The 16,002-nt window shown below is 45.2% G+C and overlaps 2 protein-coding genes across 6 annotated transcripts in view; both read right to left on the reverse strand.

Annotated features, from left to right (window-relative positions):
* prx (periaxin) overlaps positions 1-8,786 on the reverse strand; it is a 24,717-nt gene extending 15,931 nt beyond the window's left edge. For 2 of the 4 annotated variants that reach the window (XM_058079733.1, XM_058079736.1), the window contains exons 1-7: positions 8,607-8,752; positions 2,688-2,743; positions 2,478-2,585; positions 1,747-1,872; positions 1,502-1,661; positions 1,151-1,344; positions 401-633 (exon numbers count right to left, since the gene is read on the reverse strand). In XM_058079733.1, coding sequence (XP_057935716.1) covers positions 401-633; positions 1,151-1,344; positions 1,502-1,661; positions 1,747-1,872; positions 2,478-2,585; positions 2,688-2,743; positions 8,607-8,664 — 935 coding nt within the window. In that variant the 5' untranslated portion in view covers positions 8,665-8,752. Of the gene's footprint in view, positions 1-400; positions 634-1,150; positions 1,345-1,501; positions 1,662-1,746; positions 1,873-2,477; positions 2,586-2,687; positions 2,744-6,521; positions 6,677-8,606 lie in introns of those variants that run through there. The other 2 variants (XM_058079734.1, XM_058079737.1) reach the window with 2 other exon arrangements.
* Positions 8,787-9,130: 344 nt separating this feature from the next.
* pld3 (phospholipase D family, member 3) lies at positions 9,131-15,935 on the reverse strand. Of its 2 annotated transcripts, none has more exons than XM_058079054.1 (12): positions 14,971-14,993; positions 14,651-14,734; positions 13,637-13,687; positions 13,411-13,568; positions 13,159-13,339; positions 12,973-13,090; positions 12,775-12,902; positions 12,421-12,618; positions 12,203-12,342; positions 11,966-12,131; positions 11,800-11,899; positions 9,131-11,198 (listed from the first exon to the last, which is right to left on the reverse strand). In XM_058079054.1, exons 2-12 carry the CDS (start codon positions 14,675-14,677, stop codon positions 11,011-11,013), a joined length of 1,455 nt encoding a protein of 484 aa, XP_057935037.1. In that variant the 5' UTR covers positions 14,678-14,734; positions 14,971-14,993; the 3' UTR covers positions 9,131-11,010. The 2 variants fall into 2 exon arrangements, with proteins under 2 accessions (XP_057935037.1, XP_057935035.1); XM_058079052.1 differs by lacking the exon at positions 14,971-14,993 and adding an exon at positions 15,742-15,935 and having other exon boundaries at positions 9,134-11,198.
* Between the last annotated feature and the right edge of the window lie 67 nt (positions 15,936-16,002).

A 16,002-nucleotide genomic window follows, 5' to 3' on the forward strand; every position in this document is an offset into this window, starting at 1 on the left:
TGCAACGAGACGTGCATTGTAAAACTAAAGCAAACTACTCTTTCTATTCCTTTTGTAGACGACTGACAGACGGACACTTAAGGGAGAGGGAACAGGAAGCTGTTTCTATGTGTTTTTATTGGTACTGTATAACTGGAAATAATAAAGGTTTTAAAACATTTAAATAGTTGTATTACTAATACTGAACAGCCATTTCCTGTTCTATGGTTATGAGTTTTTTTTCTTGATCATAAGCGTTACCTTTCTATGGTGGCATTCAAAAAAGGCAAAGAAAAAGCATTTATGCAGTAAATCCATTCGATGCTCACAGAGCTGAAGTCTCCCAATTTTGGGTTGTTTTGAAGGTTCCACTGTATCAGAAAAGAGTAGCAATAAACTTGTTTCCTATGAAGAGAAAGACCTGATTTTCCTCTTTGCCTTCACTGCATCACCCCCGCCTGCCGCCTCCAGGTGGGCACTCTTCCTGTGTTGGAATTTAGGGAGAGAAAACTCCACGTCCACGTCACTTATCTCCAGCCTGGGCGGCGTTCCCTCAATGACCAGCTCTTCTTGGCGCTTCTCCTTCAGCCTCTTCAGACCGAAGCGGCCACCTCGCTTCTTCTTGGTCTTGAATGCCTTGGTGCCCTTCACGCTCTCAAACACAAAACATACAACACATTAGGTCCTTCAGGTTTTACAGTCTGTTTAGTTTATTGTAAACACACCAAATAGGCCACTGACGCATATCAGTATAACCTTCAAAAGGCATTTATAGAGGAGTTTCTTCTTAAATTAGCTTGTTATGACTTGTCTAGGTAAACAGTAGCGTTCCTTTATCTGTTAGACATGCTATCAGCACAGCGTGAAAGAACATCAACCAATCATGAAGACTCTGTTTTACTTTATAGCTACTCCATCCGCAGGCCTTCATAGCCGAGTAGCTAGCAGCTAACATGCTATGTTAGCACAATTGTTCTTTACATGTACGTTATGTGGCCAAAAACACAAGAGAAGGCCTGAATATTATATTATGAACAGTGCAGTCTGGTGTTTATACTTTTCTTGTAGTCTAATTTACAAGCTAATTAAACCCTCCTGATGAGAAATGTTTGGGAAATATCTTCCATTAGACTGCACAGACATGTAACAAGTCTCAATGTTAATGGATTACCATTTTCGCCATCTTGGCTTTGGGACCTTTAACCTCCACACTGGACACTCCGGGCTTCATGCTGAGGTCCGCTCCTGGGACGGTCCTCTTAACCAGGAAGCTGACCTTGTAGGGCTCGGCACACTGGAGGATCTTCAGAGCATCTTCATACCGTACGTTGTCAAAGTACACCTTGGCGCTCAGCAGCTGGTCACCTGAACGCATCATAGGAAAGAGTGTTACTAATACTGTACATTTGTCCCTACTGTGCAACTGCAATTTATTCTCAGAGTTAGTTTTTGGTCCCCTGTAAAAGTTTGGACAGAACTGGATTGATATCAAGAATGACTCATTAAGGTGTGCCGAGAGAACCTTGCTGCAGACTGAGATGTTTGGCGGCAGGCGAGTCTTTGAGGACGTCTTTGACGAAGATCCCTCGTTCTCCTCCGCCGGTCACGCTGTAGCCGCTAGCGCCGGCCTCTGCTTCCGTCTCGACTACGATCTCCTGCGGCTTGGAGACCGCCACCTCGATCTGGTACACAAAGACAAGGAGCAAGGTTTGAACTGTGACTCCTATCCCAGTCTAAGCTGCAGATGATGGAGATGGTGGAGCTTACAGTTGCTTCATTGTCAGTTTCTGGGTTCATTTCTGGTTGGGCCAGCTGACAGGTGGACTCTCTCAGGTGACTTCTCTTCTGACTCAGCACCTGCTTCAACTCTGCATGAAGCTTCTCCTTCTGCTCCTGCATAGCAACACAAACTCAACACTCAGGCTTACTTCCAGTCAGTGAGGTCACATTGTGATGTTTTTGTGGTTGACGGGCGTCCACCTGCTGCCCCGTGAAAAGACCACCACTGTCATCTGCTGACTGGATGGAAATGAAAGTTGTTTACGTGGCTGGACCAGACCATTGTGGTCTACAAAAGCGGGTGGTGAGGGTGTGCTGCTGGGGGTCATCGGCTTTCAATGGTAGCCATGTTGGCCCTCATACAAGATATGGTCAAATGTAAAGTGACACAACTTTTCATTTCTTAATGAATCAATGAAAAGTTGGACTTTTGATGTCCCTGAATCTTAATTCTTCATCTTTGCTCGACATTTTGCACTTTCTGTTCACTTTCTGTTCTCAGTTCACAAAGCAAAATCGCACGCTTGGAGGAGTTTGCTGTGAAAATCCATCACAAATGAACAAAATTCCCAAAAGCTTGTAGAAAGTCTTCCCAGGAGAGTGGAAGCTGCAACGACGCCACGTTTTCTTCACTTCTGCAGCTGTCCCTATACTTTAGTCCATACCGTACAGCTGACATGGGATTGTTGGGATGCATGTGCAGTATATTTGCGTCTCACCACTCTCTCTGGACTCTCGTGTTCCTCTGCAGAGTTGCTGTGGTGAGGGTTGCGCTGCGGGCCAGTGGGGGGTCTGCTGGAGGGGGGAGACCGCCTCTTATCTTTTACCTGTTGTCAGTGGGGACATCGTGTTGCGTCTTATGGACAATTCTCAGTGTGACGCAGTGCAATAATAAACACATGGGTACATTGACGTCAGCGTTCGCTTACAGGTTGATCTCTGCTTGCGCTGTAAACATGGCCGTCGTCTTCTTCTCTGTCAGAGTCTGAAAGGGAACAATAATGTGTTCATTTATGGGTTCCGTGCCCGTGTGAGTGTTCATCTCATTGGCAAATATGTATGGTAATAATAACAATAAGGTAAATGTACATGCATGTGATGCGCTACATCAGGGGTGTCCCTCAGCTTGTGTTTCCTGGCCCTCACTTTATCTTGAAGTTAAAATTAATTCTTTATTAATGAGATACGTGATTGGATATTACACTAATTTGCTATATAACACGAAGCTGAGTTGTGGATGTTTAGAAAGTTAAGCATATATTGACCTACATTGGATTGGTTTTAGCATCTTTCATGTACAAAATGTATCAAAGTGGACCCTGCATCCATTTTTTTTCTCTTGTGGAAAAAAGTTTGGACGCCCACGCTCTACAACTCTAAACTGACATATCCATTATCCATAATAGAGTCCATTGCCTATCTGAAGATCAATAAAAATGCTTACATTTTAATCTGACAAATGGGAACCCGTTAAACGCAAGCCAGTCACAGCAGTATCACTTTGTTGCTAGGATACACAAGGCGGATTTGAGACATCATCATCAACAACAACAGTAACAGCGCGAGTAAACGGTAAAAAGCAGCAGCATTTCTAGTTAAGGTTGTTATTGCTGTGTGTGTGTACTGCATAAGCTCAGCCCCATCACTTAAGGAATGACTTGGCTTGCATTCCCGCAGCCCCCTCTGCTATGACATTCCAGAGAGTCCCGCCTTCATGTGATCACTTTTTTAACAGCCTCGCATCTGCTATGTATGTGCACGCACCTGTGTGTGTGTGTGTGTGTGTCGTGTAGAGTGTCTGCATGGATGCCGAGCCCGTTTGGGCGTGTTGCGGGTGTCAGGTGTCCTGCGGGTCACAAGATGACATAACACACATTCATTTGAAGAGAACACAAGGCGTTCTCAGAAGACTTAGCAGGTCCATTCTCTTATCTGCAACTTGGTAGCCCTCATTGACGTGGCCATCGATCACCTCTTAGGTCCAAATCCTATGTTTTTAAACAAATCTTTACACTGTGTTACATATGAAGATCAGAACCAGCGCAGGTTTTGATGTGAAAGTGCTGTACGGTAAAGGTGAAGACCACTTGGACGTTTTCAGCTGTGACTGTAGACAGACGGCAGCAGGTGGCCGAGGAGGCGGAGATCCCTCTATTTGTCACATGCCTGACTACTCTTGCCTCTTATTATAGATCACGAGTGCAGGCCTGGCCCGACTGGTGCAGATGCCCCCATGAAGGAAAGATGCGGGAACATGCTGAGGTATGAGGAGCACTGACAGCGTCTCATACTGGATGTCAGCAGCATGAGAAGAACACCTTGTATGAAGGAATGCAAAATCACTGAATGATGGGACTGTGCTTGGTGTGATCCAGCTCTGAGGCCCTCGTATGCTGATGATGTTATTGTTGGCTCCGTCAAACGAAACAAGCAACATCCTCAACATAGATCCAGTCTCGGAGAGGATGAGTGTAAACATTAGAAGACAATATTAGACACAACACAACCGGAAAAAACTGCTAGAGCCAACGCCAAAGACACCATGAGAGTAAATTGTACATAGTGAGACAACATTCGACAAAATGAGACATGAGATAATATTAGGTTATGTAAGACAAGAGACAATATTGGCCAACATTAAACAAAATGACTCATAAAATGACAAAACATATGACAGTATCGGACAACATGACATAAAATGACTGGACAATGGACATTCATTCATTCATTTTCTACTGCTTATCCTCACGAGGGTTGCGGGCGTGCTGGAGCCTATCCCAGCTGTCTTCGGGCAAGAGGCGGGATACACCCTGGACTGGTGGCCAGCCAATCACAGGGCACATATAAACAAACAACCATTCACATTCACATTCATACCTATGGACAATTTGGAGTCGCCAATTAACCTAGCATGTTTTTGGAATGTGGGAGGAAACCGGAGTACCCGGAGAAAACCCACGCATGCACGGGGAGAACATGCAAACTCCACACAGAGATGCCCAAGGGGCGAATCGAACCTCGTTCTCCTAGCTGTGTGGCCTGTGCGCTAACCACTGGGCCGCCCTGCAGCTCTGGACAATGGACAATATAAGACCAAATGAGACAATGATAGACACAGGCAACACAAAATTAGACAACATTAGGCACTTAAGACAACATACACTAGATTTGAATAAAACAAAGGTAAAAAAAAAGAAGTCCATCAATCATAATCAAACTGCACTGACCACACATACACACACACTTCCTGTCCTCAGTGTTGAGATAAGACAACAACTTTCGACAAAAGCGTCCTGTGCCTAATGATTCAACTGTCCAATGCCAGCATGTCCTCTGACCATCCACAAATGAGCACACCCGTGGAAAGGAAGTAAGCCCGTGTAAACAGGAAACAGAAATGTCCACATATCTCATTAGTAAATCAATGTGAAAAGTCACATGGTGCATAATGGTGTGTTTACACCAGTCTTCCTCCCTCTCTGGCATGTGGATGCTGAGGGAAGTTCTCCCTCCCGTAGATGTCAAACTGTGTTTCCTTACGTCCTACACCCCCCCCCCCCCCCCCAACCACTCCTGACCCTACTTCCTGCTCCGAAATCAACCCCACCTACAAACACCACCGCCATCACCACCGCCCAAAGCCTGACGCCAGGAAGCGGACATCATTCGCCATCATGTCACTTCAGTTCATCTCTGTAAAATCCACAGTAGCTTCAATGACATGAGACATTCGAAACATTACTGAATTTGAGCATCCTCTGCTTCTTGGCTTCTGTCACACCAGTTGAACTCACGGAGGCTTCAGATGCCTTGCGTGTTTGAAGCGGTATGAGGATCCACGTGATCCGTTTAGTATGCTGAGGACAGAAACTGAAGTCCAAACATATGTTGTTACTTACACATAGAAAACTGACCAGGAGGATGCTGGATTAAACCACATCAGGAACTTCAAACACATCACACATAGCCAATGACAGTCACACCATGCAGGGAAATCTCAGTGGGTGAAATGCATGCTGACTCTGGCCGCAAAATCTCACACAGTCGATACTCATTGTAGGTCCTAATGAAAAAGGTCTGGCAACCCAACATCGAACCAGAACCACTCAATCCGTCCCACAGTACACAACGCGTCCTACAGCTCGACCAAAAACTGCAGTTATGTTCTAAAACTACAGATGTCAAGTGGGCAAAGTAGCACCTTTGGAGGAGGCGTCCCACAGACAAGGCTCTTCAATGTAAATAGAGGGTCTGCAAACTTTGAGTTGTAGAGTAGGTCTGGTTGAAGCAAGAAGACGGAAATATGTGTAGCTCTCCAGGCCCTGTTGTCACCCACAGAGTGCCCTCGCTGTGCATACCACCAACATACCAGGCTTGGGGGGTATGTTGGGGTCGGGCTCGGTACTCGAGGGGGGCACAGAGATCCAATGACCATCACAGTGCAGCTGTCCCTGCTGTGTAATGTCAAGATGAAAGCTAGACCAAGTGACAGCTCTACGTCACTTATTTTAAAGTGATTTCGCACCACCACAAAATGTGCTTTTTGAGAATGGCCTCCACCCCGAAGCCCACCCAGTCCGGCCTGTCTAAATGTGATGTTAGCAGCAGTTATTTTCACGAGCTGTTTTAAAATGTGGGTGACACATACTACTCTGTGTGTGTATTAACAGCGTGCCATTGTTCAGCCATGTCCACTCCTTCATGCAGTCTAAGCAACTTTCCACAAAACCTCCAGTAGAACGGAAGCTGCTGATCCATCCTACCTTTTTCCCAGCTGTAGGGCTTCAATCTCAGCCTCTGCTAAACTGCTGCCAACTCCTTCTTGTTGCTGGTATTCCCAAGTTTCCCCCCTCTCCGTCTATCACTTTTGACCCAGCCCGTTACTCCCCTCACTGAAGTCGCAGGCCCGGCTTGGGACAACGGCATCTCTAAGAGGGATGGCTCTGGGCTCCTGATTGGCCGGAGGGCAGGGAAATGCCCCATATTAGGGCGATGGGAGGCGGGGTTGCGTGACTGATAACGGAGGGAGGAGAAGGAGATAACAAGGTTTGGAATATAGTGGAAAGTTTGTGAGGGCGCTGAGAGGACTGACAGTCAAGTCAACAGAGATGGACAACATAATGATGATGAGATTGTGGAGTCCTGGAATGACATTTCCAGCAGGCAATGTTGTTTATTGATTATTTTTAAACCAAATAGCTAAAAATAGAAAGGGCAGGATTTGGAGAAAGGGTGACGCTTCCTCTCACTCGGCTGCTTCAGCTGCTCATGTGTACCAACACTGTGCATGTGTGTGTGTGTGTGTTAAGATCCATCCTTTACACACATTTGTGTGTAGTGATAAGGTTTCCATGACACCAACCCAAAAGACAACATTGGGAGCATTCCCAAGAGTTCGGTAAACTTCGGTTCAAACTTCAAAATATTAAATTTTGGACAATAAACGGTCACATGAAAACAAATTGTTTTGATCCAGAACCCAAAGAACAACACAACTGTTGTTGGGGTACAAAGGGTGATGTTGGGATCTTTTGACCATGTTGTTGGGATAGTGTCTGGAATGCTGTTGGGATTTTGTGGCGATGATGTGGGAATGTTGTAGAGTTTTGAGGGAATGGTGTCGAGACTGCGTCAGGATGGTGCTGGGATGTTGTTGCAATGGTCACAATGTCATTAAATGGGAGCTGGAATAGCATTGGAAAGTGTCTGATGTCAGATGGTGATGGAATCGGGATGCAGTGGGCATTTTGCAGGGATACGGTCAGGAAAGGTGTTCGGAATTTGACGATAGGGTTTTGGGCTTTGGTGAGAATGGTGTTGCGATTAAGTTGGACTGTTTTGGCAATGGAATTGGTGTAATTCTAATATATTTTGAGTTTGTATTGAGATTTTGTCAGGATGTTCCGGAGATTTTGCTGGGATACGGTCAAAAAAGGTGTTTGGATTTTGTGGACAGGGTTTGGTGATTTTGGGAGAATGGTTTTGGGACGATGTTGGCAAGTTTTGGCAAAGGAACTGCTGTAATTCCAATATGTTTTGGGTATAAGTGTGGATTTTTGTTGGTAGATTTTGCTGGGATACTGTCAAGAATGTTGATGTGGCGATGGTATCAGGATATCAGGTGCTGGGATTTTGTGTTGATGTCGGAGGAATGGTGTTGTGGCAATAGTGTTGGCATGATGTCATGATGGGTTCGGGATGCCTTTGCGATGGGACGACTTCCAGCAATGTCAGCAAACATGGACATTGATGCACAAAGCCAGGATTTAGATTTATACTGGGATGGGGGTTTGGGGTGTGCTTCTGAGCTTAGCGGGGTAGAGATGTCTGTGTTGTTCAATGATGGAGAATTTTTTTGCGGTTGTCATGTTTCCTAGTCGACACAGTGCTCACGTCCTTAACCTGAAAAATAAATTAACTGACATCCCATGTGATTGCATGATGTTTTGAAGTGTAATTAGATAACCATTCAACTGAAGATAGCAGTAGGCATCAAGCCGAATAAACAGAGAATGTCTAATTTTGGGATTGAACTAAACTACCATTAGGTAAAGCAATCATAGACTAGTCCAGGCCACAGGAGTCACATGACCTCACAACAATGGAACTATCAAGTTGCAAACTACAAGGCAGGCGCATGGATTATTAGTCATGTCATTATTTGGCTGATAGTTGCCTTCAAGCACCATGACATTAGCTGATGTCACATTTAACGTCATTATTATATTTGATCTCAGTTAAATGGCCGAATGAACAGACCCTACTCTACCGTCCAACATGATGTCATTAGCAGCACTTTGGTTATGTACCAATCCAGACCGAAAGCCAACCAAGTTATTCATCCTGACCTGCATCAGAGGAAGGTGTCCAGGTGACTCGGAATATTCCACGGAGACACTCACACATGGTCTGCAGGAGGACGCCGCTGGAGCTCACCAACACAGCTGCCTGCACTCGGGCCTCGGGGCTGGGCGGACAGGATCCCGGGTTGGGCTTGATGCGACGCTCTCAGTGTGGCTCACACAGAGTGAAAGACCAAGCTCAGGATGGATGGAGGGGAGGAAAAAAATCCAACGATGAACTTTGCATCCTCACATCCTCAATTTGTGTGTGTGTGTGGGGTGGGGGCAACAGAACAGAATGGGCGTGCATTAGCTGTAGAGGACAGTCAGCAGTTTGTCGTGTGTCTCTGCAAAACCCTATTGTTGTTGGCGTTGGAGGCTTTAGCAGGCCTTGTTGGTGGGCTTAGAGGGGCTGCACGCTGGACCCCGACACTGGATAACAACGCTTAATTACTGCGGCATCAGAACATCTTTTTAATGAACACATTGTCCTTTTTTCATTGACCCACAGGACCAGCTGATAAAATGCATCAACAAGTACTGAACCTAAAACTTTGTAGCCAACAACTCATTCTGGAAGTTATTATAGATGCTTACCATATATGTTCTGTTAGCATATATAGTTCTTATAGGGTGACTTATATGGTTGCCAATTAAGCTAGCATGCTAACCACTTGTCCACCGTGCGGCTTATCTATAACCAAAGACACAAATTCCAAAGGATGAACATTCAAATACCGTAAAAAGTTAATAAATGTAACAAATATTTTGGGGAAAAGCGGTCACATAACATCAAATTTTAGGAAACTATCTCCGTCCATACTATATATCTTGCTTTTTCTTTGGCAACACACAGCAGCCTCTCTCAGAAATTGCGTCACATACCCTAATGTCGCTCAATTTTAAGGTCCAAAAAAACCCTCCAAAACAGGACAGGATGTAAAAACATACTAGTGAGGTCATCAGGTCATGCTAGCAGGTGAGCTCGCCGCTAGCTAATTCAATTCTTCCACAGATAACCGGTGCCACATTTCCACTAAGTGGTACAGTTCAGCTCCAGTTTTATATAGAAATTATGGGAAAAACAACAGAAAAACTGAAAATTTTACCAAAACTGCTTGGTGTGAAGAGAAATAGTTAGCATTTGGCAGAGGATCAGGCTAATTATGTGCTAGCTTTCACTTGTTCACAACGGTGATGGCATTAAAGGTTATTTCTGAAAGTAATAAAAACAGCTCCTGTATTCCAAAATGTCTTTTCTTCTGATAGGACACGTTATGGAAAATTGATGGTCAGTGTCCTTGAAGAAGGAATGTTCTGAAAAGGGAATGTGGAACAGCTAACTAGCATTAACTCAGTGCCAGGAGAAATAGTTAGCATTTGGCAGAGGATCAGGCTAATTATGTGCTAGCTTCACTTGTTCACAACGATAATGACATTAAAGGTAATTTCTGGAAGAAGCAAAAAATTCTGATTGGACACGTTATGAAAAATTGATGGTCAGTGTCCTTGTAGCAGGCATGTTTTGAAAAGGGAATGTGGAACAGCTAATTAGCAGTAACCTCCTGGTAGGTGTGATAACGTAAATGTTTTATGGTTCAAGTATGTCACGTTTCAGTTCAGTGGCCAGCAGACGGAAATAGACCCACCATGGGTTGGGCTGTACTGCATTCCTACTACGTAATTACACTGGAGGGGGACATCTTGTCCAATTTTATTAACAGAGTCTACACTAACAATATTAGCAACACAATCCAATGAGATTCAACTCAAGTATTATTACAAAGGATAATGTATATTAATATTCTTTACTAGGTTTCTGCTTCCCGTTTCTTATCTCTTGTTTTTTATGTTGCTTTTTATATTACAAGATAACGTTTTTATTTTCACAAGGCTTCTGCTTCTTTCATATTTTTGACCTCATTGCTGTAGGCCAAGGTTTCAGCCACGCCTACTTTGTGTTCCAACCAATCAGCTTCTTGCATCTCTCCAGTTAAGCACCTTTAAGTCTGCTTTAAGTTCATTTGGACTTCCAACACTTAGTGCGCCCCCTGTTGGCAGCTAAACCACTATTGTCTTATGATTATCTTTGAAGTGACATTATCCTTAAAGTATATAAAAGATTATTAAGATTGACTTGACTTGATCCAGTTACCTCTTCTCGCTTTGGTGGACTGTTGCTGTAAAGCTCAACGACACCACATGGTGGAAATCAATTTAGGTTTGATAAAAAGTAACTTTTCTTTTAATTTCATCTATTTGTAAAGAATGATAATATTTACAAGCACGGCAGATTCCAGCAAACAAACGAATATTTTGTCCCTGAGATGTGATGGAAAATGTCCTCAAGTCTGGAAACATGTTGATAATGTGTCAAGTCTGTTTTGAGCCTTTGTTTTGTTCGACTCTACTAGCAGACGTCTTTGAGGTTAGTGTGCTGTGTGAGTGGGACACTGTAGGTGGAGCTCCAGTCTCTCTCAAACACATCCCTCAGCTGTGATTGGACGGTGGGTTCCAGGGACGAGGACGCCGTCTGGTTGACCACCAACGCAGATCCTGCCGTGTTCACAAAGTAGTCCCCCGACCAGTTGGACGTCCCTGAGGACACAAATACACGCAGACCTCCCTTTAATAGCAGCAGATGCGCCAAGCGTTAGCTTTTTTTATGAGTAGAAAAACACCAAGAGGGTTATTTAGAGACTGATTTGCACAAAACTCTTTGGAGGAATGGGGCGTTGGTTCAGGTCCAATCCCTAATATTTCAATGCAGATCTGGGATAATGCGAGTTGTATTGTAAAATCACTGACTAGTGAAGGGAATATACATTTCTAAACTGGCCGAGAGAGTGTTTGTGTCTGACGAAAGCCTTCCCTTTTCGGCCACGGCGGGTGGCTATCAACTGCTCTATGCTCTGGTTTCCCCGAGCTCCGTGGAAGCACGGACGCTACCCGCCGTTTTCTAATGTAATCGTTCATGTAACACAGCACATCATAGCGAAGTCTGTTAGCTGTGAATTATAGCCACCCTAGTCCACCAACAATTCTCATGGGGAAATAAAAAGCTTGCCATGTCATGTACATTACTGCCACCTACAGGCCTGCAGTGGTGAATACGAGAACACATTTTGGGTTGTTTGGCCTTGACGGAGGTCCGAACTGACCTTTTAAACTGCATATATCATATCAGCCGGTAGCTTACCGATGTAGGCGACCTTGTCAGTCACCATGTACTTGTTGTGGTTGACTCTGGCATAGGGGATCTTCTTCTGCTCGGCACTGGCGGGAACCACAAAGAGTTGCTGCAGAGAGAAGAGAGGTTGTGATGTGCTCTCCAGAGGCCTGGGACCAAAATGGCGGCCACTCACCGCTTGGATGTCCAGTTTACTTTTGGGCTCGTAGACAGCCGCCAGCGACTTGAGGAAGGGAAACATGGCGGGTGGCGTGTTGGCCCAGCAGCTGATCAGCAGCCGCACTCGCACACGCTTCTCGTAGGCCGCCCGCCTCAGCTGGGTGTCGATATTCTCCCAGTACCTGCAGGGGGGGTGGCCACATGGACGAGTGTGACGGGTCACTTTATGACACTATGACAAAAAGAGTGGTACCTCTTAGGATGAGAGAACTCCATGGTGGGCAGGTAGTTCATGACAGCGATGTAGATGAAGCTCTCGGCATCCTCTATCACGCTCAGGATGGACTCCAGGTCGGACGTCCTTCCGGCGGCACAGAAGGACGGAGGGGAGCTCTGATGGAGAAAGAACAACAAGACTGTCGCAGGAAAAACCCCCAACAGTGATGTCTTTTGTATCTCCACAGGCCTCACCGACAAGTAGACGCTGGAAATCGTGTTGTTGAGTGGCAGCTGAAGGGGCGTGTCCTTGTTGTACTCTGTGGAGAAGCTGCTGGGCCATGGCGACGGGATGGACTGGCTCTCCCCCAGGAACCAGTAAGCCTCGAAGATCTTGGACAGGTCTGAAGCCAGGCAGCTACAGTTGTAGACCACCACACCCAGCTCCTTCACCTGGAGCACACCAAACATTCAAACACAACTTTATTAACAGCACTTTGTACCCACGGTGTTATACTGTTCCTAACATTTTGACCCTCTCACGTCACCAAATAGGGACACTGTAGCACAGTGGCGCCTCCAAAGTGGAACACAAGTATGTGTGTGAACCTGTGTCAGGGATCTCCAGTCCATGTTGGCGCTGCCGATGTAAACATGTTTCTTGTCCACCACCCAGAATTTGGTGTGTAAGACCCCTGAGGTGAGTCTCTTCATGTTGACTGTCCTGATGGCGGCTCCTACATACCCATACAGATTTAACTTGAGGTTGCCATTCAAATGACTAAACAGTGAGGTCATGTGACTCACCTGAGGTGTTGAGCAACCTGAGGTCGTCCTGAGGTTGACTCTCTTGTGGCGCGTTGACGGCGATACGGACCGACAAGGACCCTGAGAGCTCAGCGAGGTTCTTCAGGATGTTCTCGCCCTGCACATTCACATTCAAGTCCGGAGTTCACCAAATTGTGGACAATTACGTAAAATCTCGGGGCTGACCTGATTGGCCGTTGGCTCTTGAGTCCCCGTGTCTTTGTTGGTGAGCGTCCAGTAGAAGGACGCGATGTCCACGCTACTGCGGGCCTGAGCCATCAGTTGCAGCCATGCATGGTAGATGGATCCATGAATGGTACTGGAGTTGAAGTCTACGCCCTGAGGGATGCTCTCCACCAGGAAGATCCTGAAGAGGAGACCGGGTCACCCAAGTGCGATTATTTGTCTCCTTTCAGTTTTTTATTGAGGTTGTCTTACTTGCAGGGGTCTGAGCAGGACTCGACCAAGCCAGGCTGTAGGTCAGAGCTCACGTATGGAGGTGCAGACCAAGCAGTCGGCACCAGCAGGTTGTAGAGCGCCGTGCCAGCGAGCAGCAAAGAGACGATGGTGGCCACCGCGAGCAAACAACAGGAGAACTGCCCAAAAGGAACCCCCAAAAGATGTTCATGTCACGACCACTTTGTCTGATTCTGTTACGACTAACCGTTTCTGCTTTTCTGTTGGAGTCCGACCTCGTCCACCTGACGTCCACCAGCTGGAGAACAGCAAACACAACAGCAAGATCAATGAATTGGATGTTAATTAGCATCCTGCAATGGAGTTGTGCCTGACCATGGAACTTATTTAGATCCACTGGACCAATGTGAAGCTGCATTGCTGCTGTTGGCCACACGAGGGCATGCATCCCAACAGTCATACCTCTATCCATCCATTTTCTATGCTGCTTATCCTCACTAGGATCCGGGGGTATGCTGGAGCCTATCCCAGCTGTCTTCAGGGTACAGGGGCGGGGTACACCCTGGACTGGTCGCCAGCCAATCGCAGGGCAACAGTCATCCGTTTAGATATGAATAGTCATAGATTCTTAACTGTCATGCTTTGTTGGGGATGTTTTGTTTCCACTGTTAGCTAGCAGGACTACCCCAACACTGATATCTTATTATATTTTGGTCTGATCGCACCATTTTTAAGCATTGTCCTTAATTAGTCAGTGAATAACTCAGGAAGTGTGTATCTATAAAGAGGATGAGTTTTGAAATCGAACTACAGAAAGTATGGTTTGTGTGTGTGGGTGGGTGGGGGGGGGGGCTACACTCTTTTGTATATAATGGGATTGGCAGACAATCATATTTTCAATCAAACATGCTAGGTTAATTGACGACTCCAAATTGTCCATAGTTCTGAATGTGAGTGTGAATGGTTGTTTGTCTATATGTGCCCTGTGATTGGCTGGCGACCAGTCCAGGGTGTACCCCGCCTCTCGCCTGAAGACAGCTGGGATAGGCTCCAGCACATTCGCCTAACCCTCAAGACTAGTGCAAAAAACAATAACAACCAAAAAACGAGTCAAAGATCCTCTATGACAAGGTGTGGGCTAAGTTTTGAACTGCACTTTCAGATTCAGAGGCCGGATTTGGCCCTCGGGCTGCCAGTTGACTAGCCCTGTATGAATGTGCATTAGAAAAGTAAGAAAAAAAAGAGGACACAGTGTTCTTACTTTCTCATAGGGGATGTCGATTGTCATGTTCACACAGGAAGTCACTCTGATTTCATGGGTGGGGTCAAACAGTCAGATGTTCATCTGCAGACACGATTCAAAATGAAGAGAAAGCTGCGTCACGTCTTGCGTTTGTGGCGACAACAAATGCGACAAAGCCGCAGCAATCACATGACCCAACAGTGCTTGGCACAAAGAGAAGGTTCTAGGAGCTTTTTTTACTCTTTGTGGATGGACCACCTCACTTTCCGCAGTCTAGCTCTTTGGTTGTATTGACATAATACTACTAATAATAATGGTGACAAATACATAACCATTACGTGGCAGACGCTGTTGTAGTTTAGGGAAGTAGTGAAAAAGACAGGAAGACCCCTGCTTGTAGTTTGGCTAGTGATTCTTCTTAGCTGATGGAGGAAGGAAATAGAAGATTTAGCAGAGTTTGCAATCACCAGAAGTCACATGTGTAGATTTTAGTGGTGCAGATTTTAGTGGTCATGTGACCGCTAAGTCTCATGCCATTTGAAAAAAAGGCTGTAGTTGGGATATATATTACCCGTGCCATTAAACTTAAACTTTTTTTTTTTACAGAACTATAAGACTTAGCAAACATATGAAGTTCTTTACAAAACAAAAGCAATCACTGTGCGTGTCGTTAAAGGTGCTACATACTTTGGTATCGATTCAATAACAAGTAAATACAAGTAAATGCAGGGCTCCTGTCGACGATGCCGTTACTTTTTTTTTTTAGATCAGAGATCATTAAATTATTTTGTGATTTTTGCCTTTCCTTTGTTGATCGTGATTATAGACGGATATTATGAACGATATTTTAAGAATATGTTTAGTTTTTAATGTCATAGAAGTTGAAAAGAATGATCGACTCGATGATTAGACGATAAACAAAGAATGCTAAAGGATAAACGGGTCAACAGCCCAGAAAAATGTGATAATTTAAAAAAACACAATACCAAATGTACGGATGGACAAACAAAAAATACCATTATGCTAGCAAGTAGCAAGTTGTTTTGTCAACAAGTTGCTGACCAAGCAAAAACACGCCGCTTTAAGTTATTTTTAAAAGTCTGACTCACCTGCTCAGAAGCATCCTGGCCTACTAGAGTCCTACACAACAGCCTCAACGACTCTACATTACGAAGGAACCGCTTTTAAAGCAGCTTTTCCTTACTTACTTTAAGACAAATAACAAAGAACTTGGTCGGCGTTATAGAGGGGCAAGCTAGCTTCAGAAGGTACAGTGCGATAAGTGATAGCCATGTGACCAGGCCGGCCAGCCAATCAGGTGATGTGTGATCTGGTCACATGACTTTACTTGAACTATATTTAACTGGCAC

This window comes from Doryrhamphus excisus, chromosome 8 (assembly GCF_030265055.1).
Source record: "Doryrhamphus excisus isolate RoL2022-K1 chromosome 8, RoL_Dexc_1.0, whole genome shotgun sequence".
In the NCBI taxonomy this organism is placed as follows: Eukaryota; Metazoa; Chordata; class Actinopteri; order Syngnathiformes; family Syngnathidae; genus Doryrhamphus; species Doryrhamphus excisus.